Source organism: Piliocolobus tephrosceles, chromosome 2 (assembly GCF_002776525.5).
Source record: "Piliocolobus tephrosceles isolate RC106 chromosome 2, ASM277652v3, whole genome shotgun sequence".
NCBI classification, from domain to species: Eukaryota; Metazoa; Chordata; class Mammalia; order Primates; family Cercopithecidae; genus Piliocolobus; species Piliocolobus tephrosceles.
The window spans coordinates 48,531,966-48,548,861 of NC_045435.1; the positions used below are offsets into that span (position 1 = coordinate 48,531,966).

Consider the following 16,896-nt stretch of genomic DNA (forward strand, 5'->3'; position numbering starts at 1 on the left):
TTCCATTTATATGCAATGTCAGAAAAGGCAAATCTATAGAGACAGAAAGTAGATTAAGTAGCTGCTTAGGGTTGGGAGGAGAGAAGTGAGGGTGACTGCTAATGGGCACAAGGGATCTTTTAGGGGTGACAGAAATGTCCTACAATTTAATTGTGGTGATGGTTGTACAACTTTGTAAATTCACTAAAAAGTTTTGCACTGTACACTTCAAACAGGTAAATTTTACGTTGTGTAACTTATACCTCAGAGAAAGCTGTTAAAAAAGAGAAAAAGGGGAAGGGACAATGCTAGGTTAGCAGACCGAACACAAGGGACATAATAACCAGATGCAATACTTAGCTCTGGACTAGAATCTGGTTTCGACAAACAAGATATAAAAGACATTTTTAAACCAGATATTTTGAAAGATATTTGGAAACAAATTGAGTATGGACTAGGTATAAAATGAAAATGTATTAATATGGAAAGTTAAACACAATTAACTGAGAAGAGTAGATTATAAAACAGTTAATGGTGCAGCTGCTATAGAAAAACAGTATGGAAGTTCCTTAAAAAATTAAAAATATATTTACCATATAATCCAGTAATTCCACTTCTGGGTATAGACACAAAATAATTCAGGCCAGGCCCAGTGGCTCACGCCGGTAATCCCAGCACTTTGGGAGGCTGAGGTGGGTGGATCACCTGAGGTCTGGAGTTTGAGACCAGACTGACCAACATGGTGAAACGCCATTTCTACTAAAAATACAAAAATTAGCAGGGCGTGGTGGCGGGCGCCTGTAATTCCAGCTACTTTGGGGGCTGAGGCAGGAGAATCACTTGAATCCAGGAGGGAGAGGTTGCAGTGAGCCAAGATCGCGCCACTGCACTCCAGCCTGGGCAACAGAGTGAGTCAGTTTCAAAAAAAAAAGAAGACTTCAAAGTAGGGACTCAAACATTTGGACACCCATGTTCATAGCAGCATTATTCACAATAGCCAAAAGGTGGAAGCACCCCAAGCGTCCGCTGATGGATGAATGCATAAACAAGATGTGGTCTATGTGGTCTATCCATATACAATCAGCCTTAAAAAGAAAGGAGATTCTGACACATGCTACCTTGAGGACATTATGCTAAGTAAAATAAACCAGACACAAAAAGGCAAATGCTGTATGATTCCACTTCTACGAGGTCCCTAGAGTAGTCAAATTCAGAAAGACAGACAGTAGAATGAATGGTAGGTGTCAGAGGCTGGGGATGGGAGAAACGGAAGTTTTCTAATGGGTAGTACACAGAGTTTCAGTTTTGCAAGACAAAGAGCTCTGGAGATTGGTTACACAACAATCTGAATGCATGTAACAGAACTATAAACTTTAAAAATAGTTAAGATGGTAAATTTTATGGAAATTTTACCACAGTAATTTTTTTTTTTTTTTTGAGATGGAGTCTTGCTGTCACCCAGGCTGGAGTGTAGTGGCACGATCTCGGCTCACTGTAACCTCCACCTCCCAGGTTCAAGCATTCTCCTGCCTTAGCCTCTGAAGTAGCTGAAATTACAGGTGACCGCCACCACACCCAGCTAATTTTTGTATTTCTAGTAAAGACGGGGTTTCATCATGTTGACCAGGCTGGTCTTGAACTCCTGACCTCGTGATCCACCCACCTCGGCCTCCCAAAGTGCTTGGATTACAGGCGTGAGCCACTGTGCCCGGCTCACAATAAAATTCTTTAAACCAGTGTATACAGTATGATCTCATTTTGGTAAAAGATTATATATGTATACATATATGTACTTTAAAAATCAGACCCAGCCGGGTGCAGTGGCTCACACCTACAATCCCAGCACTTTGGGAGGCTGAGGCAGGTAGATCACTTGAGGTCAGGAGTTCAAGACCAGCCTGGCCAACATGGCGAAATCCCGTCTCTACTAAAAATACAAAAATCAGCTGGGCGTGGTGGTAGGTACCTGTAATCCCAGCTACTTGGGAGGCTGAGGCAGGAGAATTGCTTGAACCCAGGAGGCTGAGGTTGCAGTGAGCTGAGATCGCACCACTACACTCCAGCTTGGGCAACAGAGCAATACTCCATCTCAAAAAAAAAAAAAAAAAAAAAATCTGGGGCCAGGCACAGTGGCTCATGCCTGTAATCCTAGCACTTGGGGACGATGAGGTGGGCAGATCTCTTGAGCCCAGGAGTTCAAGACTAGCCTGGGCAACATGGCAAAACCTCATCTCTACAAAAAATACAAAAATTAGCCAGCTGTGGTTGTGTGCGCCTGTAGTCCCAGCTACTAGGGAGGCTGAAGTGGGAGGATCACTTGAACTTGGAAATTGGAGACTGCAGTGAGCTATGATTGTATCACTGCACTCCAGTCTGGACAACACAGTGAGACCCTGTCTCAAAATAAAATCTGGAAAGATATATACTAGCATGTTAAGAGTAGTGATCCTTGAGCGTAAGATATATGATATTTTTGTCTTTTTATTTTTGCAAATAGGAAAGCCAAGTCTCAGAGAGGTGAGGTGACTTACAGAAGATTTAATTGCTAGGTACGAGGACTCCAAGCCTGGCCTTTCCAGATAGCCCTGACCTTTCTCCAACAAAATCAATTTCCCTATCATGCTGCCTTCATCCCCATCATGGCCCCTGTGTAAAACACAGCAGCCCATATCTTTCATTCCATTGAATTACTATAACCCACCTTCCTTCATGGACCAGCATGAGTCTTGGCTGATCCAAAAGGCCTCCTCATACCCTCCAGCCCCCAGGCTCACTCACTGGTGGCATCCACATGCTATGGCACTTCCCAATCTGGGGCCCCAGATCCTTTCAAGCTAGTGCTCTGGAAGATGTAGTTGGGAACATCTATTCTCTAATGAAGAATGTTTGGGAATAACTGCAGGAAGGCACAGCTAGAATTATTACTAAATGCAAGCAGATATAGAAAGCCTCAACCTAACCATTTATACGGTGTTGTCTAAAAGTGGAAAACAGAATAGAACTACACAACAGGAAGGCCGGGCGCAGTGGCTCACGCCTGTAATCCCAGCACTTTGGGAGGCCAAGGTGGGCGGATCACCTGAGGTCAGGAGTTTGAGACCAGCCTGGCCAACATGGAGAAACCTCGCCTCTACTAAACATACAAAAATTAGCCGGGCATGGTGGTGGGTACCTGTAATCCCAATTACTCAGGAAGCTGAGGCATGAGAATCACTTGAACCCAGGAGGCAGAGGGCTGCAGTGAGCTGAGATCGCGCCACTGCACTCCAGCCTGGCGACAGAGCAAGACACCATCTCAGAAAAAAAAAAAAAAAAAAAGAACTAGACAACAGGAGGGAATGGTATGGCATTCCAGGAAGGCCCAAGAGGCCCAGACTGCTGGTGTCTCCAGAGAAAGGGTACTAGTGAACATGCTGCACATCTGCCCTAATCAGAAACCTCTGAAGAGAATTCTCCACTTGTTCCTCTCCCCAAAAGCAGAGGAAGTGCTGACCAGATATACCTGACAGTTTATTTTTTCCCAAGGAAATTGTAAAAGGATATTCTAGTATATAAGTCAGTCTCTCATGAGTTTGGCTAGTATGAGCCACCCCTATGTACACTAACAAATCAAATTTCTGAGCCTACGAAATGAGAACTGGACCTCATGACGTAAGTGACTATACAGTGGTGCCATCCTACAGCCTTTGCTAGGTAGTCAGATAGGCTTTCTCCACAGAGCACCCTCTTGTGGCGTACCACTAGATCTGCAGTCCCCAATCTTTTTGGCACCAGGGACCAGTTTTATGGAAGACAATTTTTCCACAGAATGGGGGGATGGGGAATGGTTTCAGGATGATTCAAGCACACTACATTTATTGTGCACTTTATTATGGTAATATATAATGAAATAAGTATACAAATCACTATAGTGTAGAATCAGTGAGACACGGAGCTTGTTCTTCTGCAACTAGACGGTCCCATCTGGGGGTCATGGGAGACAGTGACAGATCATCAGGCATTAGATTCTCACAAGAAGCACACAACGAAGATTTCTCACATGCACAGTTGACAATAGGGTTAGTGCTTCTATGAGAATCTAATGCTGCTGCTGATCTGACGGGAAGCGGAGCTCGGGTGGTCATGTGAGTGATGGGGAGTGACTATAAACACAGATAAAGCTTTGCTCACTTGCCCACTGCTCACCTCCTGCTGTGTGGCCTGGTTCCTAAAAGGCCATGGACTGGCTGGGGACCACTGCACTAGATCAGACATTATGTAGTAATTTGCCATAAGGCTGTTATAGTTTAATTTTTAAAAAAGCACAGACAGAAGCTGGGAAACTAAGGGCACTTTTTGTTAGAAACTTAAAGTTTCTGTTATTTACAATACTGATTTTATAAATACACAGAAGAGAGTTACATAGCAGATCTGAGACTGCTATCCTTAGGAAGGTCTGCTTCCGAGGCTGCCCCTTGCCTGGCATCTGGGAACTTGGCTAGTAACAGTTCTCTACACAGATACAAAATTTTCCCTAAATGATGGACAGTGGTTTGCTGTGTCTAAACTGATGTACAAGGTAGTTCATACTGAAAACCTACTTTCCTTCTGGGAGTCTGGAATTTTGGTTCATGCTAGGCAGAGCTGGCCTAGGTGACCAGCCTGGGCACTGAATCTCTAATGGGCTTCCCTGGACACATGTTGCTGCACTTTCATTGCTGTGTGGCCCTCTCAGGGAGGGAGAGATGCAGGAAGCCTGCACCCAGGCTCCTCTAGACCCCCTGTGTCTCCTGCCCTCATGATCTGGCTGTGACCCCTTACTAGATACGGTAATAATCTCAGACTTGAGTACAGCTGAATCCTGGGACCCACTTGTCCCAGTTCTAGACAATCTCTGGATTTGGGGTGGTCTTGGAGATCCCAAACACAAAAGTGGAGTATACATCTAAGCAGTTTGAGAATTCTTTTTTGGGCCGGGCGTGGTGGCTCAAGCCTGTAATCCCAGCACTTTGGGAGGCTGAGACGGGCGGATCACGAGGTCAGGGGATCGAGACCATCCTGGCTAAAACGGTGAAACCCCATCTCTACTAAAAAAATACGAAAAAACTAGCCGGTCGTGGTGGCGGGCGCCTGTAGTCCCAGTTACTCGGGAGGCTGAGGCAGGAGAATGGCGTAAACCCGGAGGCGGAGCTTGCAGTGAGCTGAGTTCCGGCCACTGCACTCCAGCCCGGGCTACAGAGCAAGACTCCAGTCTCAAAAAAAAAAAAAAAAAAAAAAAAGAATTCTTTTTGAGAAATGCTACTCAAGACTGCAGTATTTCAATTGTCCTCAAACATGGTAATCTTTGAAGGTATAATAGTTAAAAAAAAACAAACAAAATCAGTGCAAAGAGCCAAGTCTGAATGACAAAGAGGTATCAGGATTAGTAAACTCATAAATACTGAAAGAGGACAGGTTCAAAGTGGCAACATAAGCAGTTACACAAAAGTGATATCTAATAAATACTGTATAGTTTCTTTTCTTTTCTTGGGTAGAGACAGGATCTTGCTATGTTGCCCAGGCTGGTCTCGAACTCCAAGGCTCAAGTAGTCCTCCTACCTCGGACTCCCCAAGTGCTGGGAATACAGCATGAGCCACTGCACCAGCCAATACTGTATTGTTTCTTTTGAAGAAATTAGAACAAAAAATTTCTTGAAAGAACCAGGGTGGAAGACAGGCCCTCTATCAGATACTATTTGTTAACAAGGCAGACAAGAGGAAAGATTTTTTTAGGTAGTGGTCTCCTACAAGGATGCCTTTTATAATTCTACCTCCACCTTCCATAGGTCCGATCCAGAAAACTTGCCTTCCAAACTGCGCTAATCATCTCTTCCACTAAAATACAAATATTTAACTGCCAACCAGAGCTTCTAGTTAGTTTTGCCATTTATAAGCTGGTGACTTCATAAAAGCCACTTCGCTTCTGTAAGTGACTGAGCTGAGATTTAAACAGATTCAAAAATAATTTCTAGACCACCATCACTGCCTTCAAGAAAGGCAAGTGTGAAACAAGAGTTATGTAAGAGGTGAAGTCAGCCCAGTCCTATTTTTGTAGCATATGTCATCATTTACACTCCCCAGTGACAAGCACAAAGCAACCTAGAGAGCACATCCTGCTTGTCATTTGGGGCATCTCTGTCTTGTGCTTATAGTCATTCCTCTCCATCTATGTTATACTGATCTTACTCCAAGCCTCTTTCATGTTGCACTTCGTAATGAATTTCCAACTGCTAACCCTTCCTGATGGACAAACTGCCCCTCCTATCTTCCAAGAGAGAGGACCGAGACATGAACTGGAGGAGGGGAGAGACGACTAGGCGGGTGAAGTGCATAGCTGGAGACTCAGAGCAGGTAGGTTCTTTCTGGGGGACACTCCAAAGGAGTGTTACCCTGGGTAACCCCAAAAGACTGTTTCAGACAGTATGGCTATTATACACTGCAGAGCACATCAGGTTCACTGCTGGCCACAGAACCACCAGCAGCTCCAGCAGCAGCAGTGCTGAGCGAAACAATCAATCTGGTTTTTTACAGGCCCTTCAATGTTGCCTCTCTGTTTAGCAAAACACTTTTGCAAATCACTTCCAAATATACAGGTAATTTGCATCCCCAGTGTCATTTTTTCTTTACATTTTCCTACATATTTTCACAGGCTAAAATTTTATGGCTGTAATCCTTGTGACAGCAGATCCACTGAGGGGGAAGGAAGCAAATGGTAGGCACAGTGGCAGGCTTGCAATAAATGTACTGATTAGAGGTGGGGATGAAATGAAGTACACTGTGGTGGTGAAGACACTGAAGTCAGACTGCTTGCTATGTGACCTTGAGCAAGTTACTTAAATCACCAAGCCTCAGTTTCCCCATCTGTAATATGATTATAATAACTGCACTTACTTCACAGACTGCTATGATAAACTACTGGGACGTTTGAGAAAATGCATGTAAGTGCTCATCCTAATACAAAATAAATGGTTTGTTGCTATTATTTAATTTTTAAACAGCCCTGCCGGTTAGGCATTACCATCCTCATTTCACAGATGAGGCAGTTGTGGCACAGGTGGTACGAGGATTAGAATCTAGAACTGCCCAACCCTGGGGCTCAAACTCTTCCTACCACCTGCCAGCTGAAAAGATCCCCCATGTTTTGTGACTTTCAAAGAATCAAAAGCCCGAGGCTTGACTATCTTAGGACAATGAAATCCTGTGTCTTCTAATAGTGATTATGAGATGCAGGGAAGCTCTATCACAAAAGGAGAGGGTGAAATAAACTGGTTACCAAGCTATAATAAGGGCCTCCCCCAGGGCTCGGAAAACAGACTGGAAGACAGGGAGATGGTTGTGGGGGAGGGGAATCAGCAAAAATGATGCACAGATTGAGATTCTGGATAGAGTGGCACGTCAAGGAATCAGGAGAGCTGACTGACAGCATAATTGTACAAGCAGTCATTTTTACCATTCCAGGCAATAAAAACACGGAGTGTCTTTGTCATTAGGTTTGAGACTGCTAGCATTTGATAAGCATCTCTTGGAGAGATATAATACCTAGCAGATTGGAAGCAAAACTGACATTATTCTACTGTCATTCAAAATAAACATGTACATCACATCCTACAGTCAGGAAAACAAACCTAAAACTTTGTGACCTGAAATTTAAAAAAAAACCACCCTGCTTAGATCTGGTCCCCAAAATAAATCATACCTTGAACATTTCCTATAAATTATCAATGTCTAGAGATAAGTCTTTTGTTAATGAGATAATAAAGTAAGAAAAGCTTTTGGTAGATAAGCTGGTAGAAAAGTTTATAGTAAACACACTAATGTAAACTTGGTACTCTTGGTAATTTGGGTTTTTCTCACTTAAACACCTGTTATGCTTTTTATTCGACAAGGCAGTCATCAGGAGCCCTGACTCCTTTACACCCCTTTGTGAGTAAACTTCTTTGCAGTTTTACGTATCCTTATATGAGTTTCCTTTCATGGGAACATATTAAAAGCTTTGAAAAGTCCTGCAGTAAAGAAATTTTAATTTAGCATTTTGAAACTTATCTGGAGGCCCTACAGTCTATGAGGGCATGAACTTTGATTTCATACCTCTGCCACTTGGAAGCTAAATGACCTTAGGCAAGTGACTTCAATGCTGAAGCTCAGTTTTACCATCTGTGGAATAGTGCTGGTTGCTGGATTATACACTACAGCACCTAAGAGCCCCAGCACATTGTAAGTCCCCAACAAACATTAGTTAGCACTTAAACAGAAGTGATCCCTTCTCAACATTCCAACCCCATCTTCATTTATATGGAACAACATCCTGCAGAACACCCCTTTTGGGAAACAGAATTAAAGCTTTCAGGTCAAGCTATCTCCAGGTATACAAGGACAAACTAAGATGATCCTGATTTAGGTCCTTGTGCCTCTACTAAGGTGTGAAATTTTAGGCAAATGTCAAGTCTTTCTGAGCATAAGATTCCTTATTTGTAAAATAAGATACTACAGAGTTGAGATTCAATTATAAAGCATTATTACATAAATGTGTACTGTTTTGTGGACACTTCTTAGATCAGGTACGGGAATAAATGGTAGAACTACACCATAGAGCGAGGGGAGGAACAGACAGGTTTTTCTAGATGGCTACAAGCTGCTTTACAGTGCACGATGGCCTAGGAATACTTCCTCCAGCAGGAGAAACTTTATATAAATAAAAATACATAAACACACACAAACCTGTCTTCACAAAACACCTTCTAGTACAAATAACCTAGTAAAAGTCTTTTTATAGACACTAGGTGCAAATTTCTGACAATAGCTTAACATAAGCCACCTGGGCCTTGGATAAATTGAACAGTTAACGTACACTAATGCTAACAGGAAACTTATTACACAGTCACGTCTCAACTATTCATACCAATGAAGAGAAGTAACAACACAGAAAATAAACTGTTTATTCCACAAACTCTACAATTGTTTTTTAGCAATGTTTCCCACAAAAAAAATTAAATGAAATTTGCCTTTTCCAAGCATACAATTCAATTTTCGTTTTCCAAACATACAATTCAATAGGACTAGACTCCATTACCAGTAAGCCACAAGCTGACCAAGGAATGAGGGTGTTACACAACCACACTATTCTATTTCACAGGAGCAGTCGCAGTGTAGCTATCTGGCTTTCTATTTTCTACAACAAACCATCCATTACCGTGGCATTTCTCCTCGTAAATGGCTCTCTCAGTAAGATAAGAGTGTCAACCCCTTTCAATCTCAGTCTCCTGCACTGTAAAATGGTAATAATAATTACTAAGTTGTCTTACTGTGAAGTCTGATGATAATGAATATAAAGCACTTGGAAATATGCAGGGCGCCTCACCGATATTCAGAAAATGCAATCTGTCGTTATTATTTTCCACACAACAATTTTTACTTGCTAACTCTCTGCAAGTTTAGATTGCATCTGGATTCTCCAAACTTCGAGGCCCTTATAATCTATTAACAAATTACTCCTATGTGGTATCCCCATTTGTAACCGTCCTCTTGGGGTCCCTTTAATCAATTCCAAATCTTTTCCAGTTAAACCGTAAGCCCCAGAGCCCTCTCCACAAGGCCCAGCATCCTGCACGGCCCTGGCCAGGACGTCCTTCCTCCCAGCCCACAGGGGCCACGCTTCAAACTCGCGGCGTAGCCCCCAGCACTGGCCTCGCCCCGCGTCTCAGTCATGCATCTCCCGGATCCCCGGCTCTGGCCGGCGCTCGCTCTGCCTCGCAAAGCCCCGCTGCTAACAGCTGAGTAACTTTCCGAGTCCCGCTCTAGCCTCAGGTTCCCGAGCGGCAGAATTGGCGCGCACCGGCACCCCTGCGGCCTGGGGGAGCGGCCTGAAGTGGCCCGGCGCTCCTGGCAGCCGCGCACTGACCTGCAAGTGACCTGCTTGGTGCTCATGGTGGCGGGGCTGAAGGACCGTCGTCGTGCCGCCGCCTCTCGCAGCCGCTGCCGCCTCGGCCTTGGCCCTGGCCCGGCCCATCCCACGTAGCCGCGTCACGCCGGCGCACGCCGCCCCGCCGGTGTGGCACCTTTGTAGCGCCGGCGGGTAACCTAGCCGCCGTCATAATTGGTTCCGCACCGGGGGTCGGGCAGGCGGTCCCGGCATCCCTGCTCTGGGTGTCCCGCACTTCCAGGCCTCCGGGGCGGAGCCTGGCTGGCATCCTAGTCCTGCCAGTCTTATCCCTATGCCTACTGTTAGTGCCTCCGATTCTGCCCCCATTGCCGAGAGTATTCCTTAGCGATCTCCCGCCTCCTTCGAGGCACTTCACCCCTCCTGGGGCAAACTCCCGCCTCTCCTCTTAATCCCAGGTTCCCCTATCCATTCAAACTTGCACTCACTGGGCACCCTTCTCAGGCCCTGCCTCAACTGTTCCCGCTGGACCTCGCCTTCCACTTAAGGAAATTCCTTAGCCCTCTCCCAACTGCTCTTTCCCCAAATCTCTACTTCCACAAGTTTTAGCCTTCGTTTTCTTTCCTGCCAGTCCTGTGCTGTTCGTCTTCCATTTCCTATGGTGGAAACCCCAAAAGTTATTTTTGACACTTGCCTCTAGCTCTCTATACCCTGCAGATTCTGCTCCCACACCTCTGTCCAATGAGTCCTCTTCTGCCCCTTTCCACCGTCAGCGTTCGTTGAAACAACCATCCCTTCTACCTAGCACCATGCAATAACTCTTTTTTTTTTTTCAGACGGAGTTTCTCTCTTGTTGCCCAGGCTGGAGTGCAATGGGGCGATCTCGGCTCACTGCAACCTTCGCCTCCTGGGTTCAAGAGATTCTCCTGCCTCTCAGCCTCCCAAGTAGCTGGAATTAGGGGCGTGCACGCCCGACCAGCCATGCTATAGCCTTTTAACTGGTCTTTTGGCTTCCGCTCCAGGTAAAAATCTATTTTTTAAACATAAATCGGATCATGTCGTTCACCTTTTAATCTTACAATGGTCTCTCATTGCTTAAAAACTCGAGATACATAACATGCACAATATAAGTGCACAAAACACATTCTGTGAATTTTTGCGCATGCATACACTCACGAAACTACCACCCAGATCAAAATAAAGAATTTTTGTTTTGTTTTGAGACAGGGTCTTGCTCTGTCGCCCAGGCTGGAGTGCAGTGGCGCCATCGTAGTTCAAGCAATCCTCTGCCTTAACCTCCCCAGCAGCTGGGAATACAGGTGCGCGACACCATGCTCGACTAACTTCAAAGTGCTGGAGTAAGGAGAGGCTGAGCCGGAAGGATCCTCTGAGCACAGTTCACCGCAGTCGAGCCTACAGTGAACTGTGATCGCACCACTGCACTCCAGCCTAGGTCACAAAGCAAGACCCAGTCTCTTAAAAAAAAAAAAAAAAAAAAAGGGGGGGGTTGGGGGTAGGGGTGGATATTATCGACACCCCAGAAGGCTTCCTTATGGTCCTTCCCAGTCAATACTTTACAAAAGTCATTGCTTGGGTTCATCTCTATCACTACAAATTAGTTTAACTATTCTTGACTTTCATATAAATAATAATTCAGGGCCGGGCGCGGTGGCTCAAGCCTGTAATCCCAGCACTTTGGGAGGCCGAGGCGGGCGGATCACGAGGTCAGCAGATCGAGACCATCCTGGCTAACACGGTGAAACCCCGTCTCTGCTAAAAAATACAAAAAACTAGCCGGGCGAGGTGGCGGGCGCCTGTAGTCCCAGCTACTCCGGAGGCTGAGGCAGGAGAATGGCGTGAACCCGGGAGGCGGAGCTTGCAGTGACCTGAGATCTGGCCACTGCACTCCAGCTTGGGCGACAGAGCGAGACTCCGTCTCAAAAAATAATAATAATAATAATAATAATAATAATAATAATTCAGTACCTACGCTTTTGTCTGCCTTCTTTTGACCAACATTATATCTGTGAGATCTTTCCATGTTACGTATATATAGCTGTATGTTCTTCTTTTACTTTGCTATAAAAATATTGAGTCTTCCAATGAATGAGCAAGGTATATACTTCCAATTACTTAGAACTTTTGAAATTTTTCTCAGGAATGTGGAAGTATACTGGAAATTTTGTTTTCAGTGTCTTGAATGTTGCATTTTAATTCGTAACACATTTGATCCATGCAATTCATGCTCATAAAAATTCCATGTCTTGTTTGTTTGTTTGTTTGTTTTTGAGACAGAGTCTTACTCTGTCACCCAGGCTGGAGTGCAGTGTCTTGCTCTTGGCTGACTGCAACCTCTGCCTCCCGTGTTCAAGCGATTCTCCTGTCTCAGCCTCGGGAGTAGCTGGGATTGCAGGCTCACGCTGCCACGCCCAGCTAATTTTTTTGTGTTTTAGTAGCCAGGGGGTTTCACTGTGTTGCCCAGGCTGGTCTCGAACCTCTGAGCTCAGGCAATCCACCCGCCTCAGCCTCCCAAAGTGCTGGCATTACAGGAGAGAGCCACCGCGCCCAGCCCATGCCACTTATTTTTTAAATTCAGCTTATCTCATTCTTTATGGAATACATTCACGATATGAACGTTATTATGTTCAAATATTTTAAAAGTGTAAAGTGAAAAGTCTCAGTCTCCTGTCAATTTAGTTTCCGCCTCTTCAAAACAAAAAGCAGAAACATTTTTTAAAAACTCAAAACCTAGCCACTGTTATAAACTTTGTATACATCTTTCCAGAATTTCTTTAAATATACACAAGTATATTTCTTTAAATATACGTATTTTCTCCCCTTTTTAGAAAAGATAACATACATACTGTTCTGCACAGCATATATAATCAGTGAAAATTTTTCCATATCAGTACATAGAGCCTCTACCTCCTTTTGTAGAACTGTATAGTATTCCATTGTACGACTATGCCGTAAGTTATTTCATCAACCTTGTACTGCTGGTCCCCTTTAGGGTGTCTGTAAAACACTGGATCGGGCACTAAAAGTAAAACACTGGATCGGGCACTTTCAGGATCTTCTGAGGGCTGTGTCATGGGCAAAATATACATATATGGAAAAAATAATAAAAAACTGGATCAACGACAGCCAGTGTGCACTTCCACAAGCTGTACCCAACAGCTTGGTTCCTGCCACTGTCATGGTACTTAGCACTTGGATTTTTCCCGAAGGATACAAGCAGTCTCCACTTGGGGTTCTTCCGGCATTATCTGGCGCTGGGCACTAAACACCAAGTCCTGCCCTACCGGGGAAGTGAAACTCATTTTCCTCAACCGCAGGGAACCCGCGCTGGCAGAGAACGCAGGGCCACTCGCTCTTGCCCGCAGCAGGGGCGCTAAAACTTTACGTCTGCTTAGATAATCACCAGCTCCCGTTCTCGGCCCATAGGAAAAGCATCTTTGCTACCAAACACACAGGGGAAAAAGGCGTATCAGATGGAGGCGGGTGAAGAAGCTGAGAAAACAGAAGAGAAGGGTGGTTCCCAGCTCGGGACTCAAAATGGCCATCTGGGCGTAGAGACACAGAGACCCTTTGCGCAGACGTGCGCCGAGGGTCTTGCAAAGCTTTCGTTTTCTTTGTGTGCCGGTCTGTCCCTAGATGCAGTTTTCGATGCTATTTCAAACGATATTCCTAAAATTTCCGAATTGCTTGTTGCTTATATGTAGAAATACACTAGATTTTTGTATACTGAGCTGGGATTCAGCTCCATGCTGAATTTTGAATTAATTCTAATGGTTTATTTTTAGGTTGTTATCGATTTTCTACAATCACGCCATCAGCAAATAATGACACTTTTGCTTCCTTTTCATCTTTATATCTTTTTCTTTTCCTTGCTTTATTGCATGCACTGTCTACAGCCTTCAGAATAATGTTAAGAAGTAATAATAGTGTACATCTTATTTTGTTCCTGGAGTCAATAAATATATTTACTATTTTAATTTAAAATTATTTAATATTTTAGTTTAAAATATTAAACTAATACTTTAATTAAAATGTTAGCCCTATATTTTTTTGAGGCTATCCATTGCCAAGTTAAGTTTCTTTCTAGTTTTCTTAGCATTTTTACCGTGAACACATCTTGACTTTTATCACTTTTTTTTTTTTTGCATGTACTGAGAAACCTATATTGTTTTTCCCTTTTACACTGGTAATGTATTGAATTATACTGATTGATTTTTAATGTTAAACCTCTCCAATTGCTCAGGATAAACCACACATGACCATGATATATTTTCTATAAATCATCTATCTGTTAAAAATTGTGTTTAGAATTTTTGCATCCTTGTGTATGAGAGATATTAGTCTGTAGTGTTCCTTTCTTATAATGTCCACGCCAAGGGTTGGTATCTGGGATGTGCTGGTCTCATAAAATGAATTTGGAAGTCTTTCTTTTCTATTCTCTGGAAACGTCTGTGTAATATGGGTATTAATTTTTCCCTTAAATGTCTGGAAGAATTTACCATGGAAGCCACCTCAGCCTGCAGTTTACTGTGCATGAAGATTTTTTTTTTTTTTTGGAGACAGGGTCTCACTTTGTCATCACCCAGGCTGGGGTGCCGTGGTGCGATCTTGGCTCACTGCAGCCTCTAGGTTTCAGCCCCTCAAGTAGCTGGGGCTACAGGTGTGCGCCAGGCACGCTCCACCACTCCTGGCCAATTTTTGTATTTTTTGTAGATAGGAGATCTCACTATGTTGCCCAGGCAGGTTTCAAACTCCTGAGCTGAAGCAATTTGCCCACCTCGGCTTCCCAAAGTGCTAGGATTACAGGCATGAGCCACCACGCCCAGTCTGCAGGAAGATTTTTTTTTTTTTTTTGAGGCGGAGTCTTGCTCTGTGGCCCGGACTGGAGTGCAGTGGCCGGATCTCAACTCACTGCAAGCTCCGCCTCCCGGGTTTACGCCATTCTCCTGCCTCAGCCTCCCGAGTAGCTGAGACTACAGGCGCCTGCCACCTCGCCCAGCTAGTTTTTGTATTTTTAGTAGAGACGGGGTTTCACCATGTTAGCCAGGATGGTCTCGATCTCCTGACCTCGTGATCCGCCCGTCTCGGCCTCCCAAAGTGCTGGGATTACAGGCTTGAGCCACCGTGCCCGGCCAAGATTTTTAATTAAAGATTTAAATGTGGGGCATGGTGGCTCATACCTGTAATCCCAGAACTTTGGAGGCCTAGGCAGGTGGATCACCTGAGGTCAAGAGTTCAAGACCAGCCTGGCCAACATGGAGAAACCCCGACCCCACTAAAAATACAACATTAACCAGGTGTGGTGGCGCATGCCTGTAATCCCAGTTACTCAGGAGACTGGGGCAGGAGAATCGCTTGAACCCGGGAGGCAGAGGTTTTGGTGAGCCGAAATGGCACCATTGCACTCCAGCCTGGGTGACAGAGCGAGACTGCGTCTTAAAAAAAATAAAAATTAAAAATTAAAAAAATTAAAAAGATCTCATTGCTTTCTTATATATAAAGCTATTTGGATTTCATTTTTTATGGCAGTTTTGGAAAGCTTTTTTTTTTTTTTTTTTTTTTTTGAGATGGAGTCTCGCTGTGTTGCTCAGGCTGAAATGCAGTGGCATGATCTCAGCTCACTGCAACCTCTGCCTCCAGGGTTCAAGCAATTCTGTGCCTCAGCCTCCCAAGTAGCTGGGATTACAGGCGCCCACCATGGCTAATTTTTTGTATTTTTAGTAGAGATGGTGTTTCACCATCTTGGCCAGGCTGGTCTTGAACTCCTAACCTAGTGATTCACCTGCCTCGGCCTCCCAAAGTGCTGAGATTACAGGCGTGAGTCACCGCGCCCGGCCTTCTTTGTTTTTTATATCGGAGCATTTAGTCCATTTACACTAAATGTAATATAGTTGGATTTAAATGTATCCTGTTGATTTTTTCTTTTTTTTTTTTTCTTTTTTTTTTTTTTGAGACAGAGTCTTACTCTGTCACCCAGGCTGAAGTGCAATGGTGTGATCTCAACTCTTTGCAACCTCCACCTCCTGGGTTCAAGCGAATTTCCTGCCTCAGTCTCTGGAATAGCTGGGACTACAGCCATGCGCGAACATGCCAGGCTAATTTTTGTGTTTTTGTATTTTTAGTAGAGATGGGGTTTCACCATATTGGCCAAGCTGGTCTCAAACTACTGACCTCAGGTGATCTGCCCACCTTGGCCTCCCAAAGTGCTGGGAGTACAGGTGTGAGCCACCATGCCTGGCCTTTATTCCTTAATAAATCCTTCATTGAAAGATACTTATTTTCTATTCAATCTGTTATTTGTTCTTTATTTCTCCTTTCATGTATTCCTTTGGATTATTTTCCAATATTCTATAGTGTTTTCTTTTTTCTTTCTTTCTTTTTTTTTTTTTTTTTGAGGCGGAGTCTCGTTCTGTCGCCCGGACTGGAGTGCAGTGGCCAGATCTCAGCTCACTGCAAGCTCCACCTCCCGGGTTTACGCCATTCTCCTGCCTCAGCCTCCGGAGTAGCTGGGACTACAGGCGCCCGCCACCTCGCCCGGCTAGTTTTTGTGTTTTTAGTAGAGACGGGGTTTCACCGTGTTAGCCAGGATGGTCTCGATCTCCTGACCTCGTGATCCGCCCGTCTCGGCCTCCCAAAGTGCTGGGATTACAGGCTTGATCTTTTTTTTTTTTTGAGATGGAGTCTTGCTCTGTTGCCCAGACTGGAGTGCAGTGGCACAATCTCGGCTCACCACAGCCTTCGCCTCCCAGGTTTAAGTGATTCTCCTGCCTCAGCCCCCCAAGTAGCTGGAACCACAGATGCGTACCATCACACCCCGGCTAATTTTCGTATTTTTTGTAGAGATGGGGTTTCACTAACTTTGGCCAGGTTGGTCTCAAACTCCTGGCCTCAAGTGATCCACCCGCCTCAGCCTCCCAGAGTGCTGGGACTACAGGCGTGAGCCACTGCACCCATCTTTTTTTTTTTTTTAATAAAATGTAATGACAGAGGGGTGGTGGTGGTTG

The 16,896-nt window shown here is 44.5% G+C and overlaps 1 protein-coding gene across 2 annotated transcripts in view; it reads right to left on the reverse strand.

Moving 5' to 3' along the window:
* The window catches only part of MKRN2 (makorin ring finger protein 2), a 28,754-nt gene extending 18,706 nt beyond the window's left edge, over positions 1–10,048 (reverse strand). Inside the window, exon 1 of one of the 2 annotated variants that reach the window (XM_023218403.3) lies at positions 9,896–10,048. In XM_023218403.3, coding sequence (XP_023074171.1) covers positions 9,896–9,921 — 26 coding nt within the window. In that variant the 5' untranslated portion in view covers positions 9,922–10,048. The remainder of the gene's footprint in view (positions 1–9,895) is intronic. The other variant, XM_023218404.3, reaches the window with a different exon arrangement.
* Between the last annotated feature and the right edge of the window lie 6,848 nt (positions 10,049–16,896).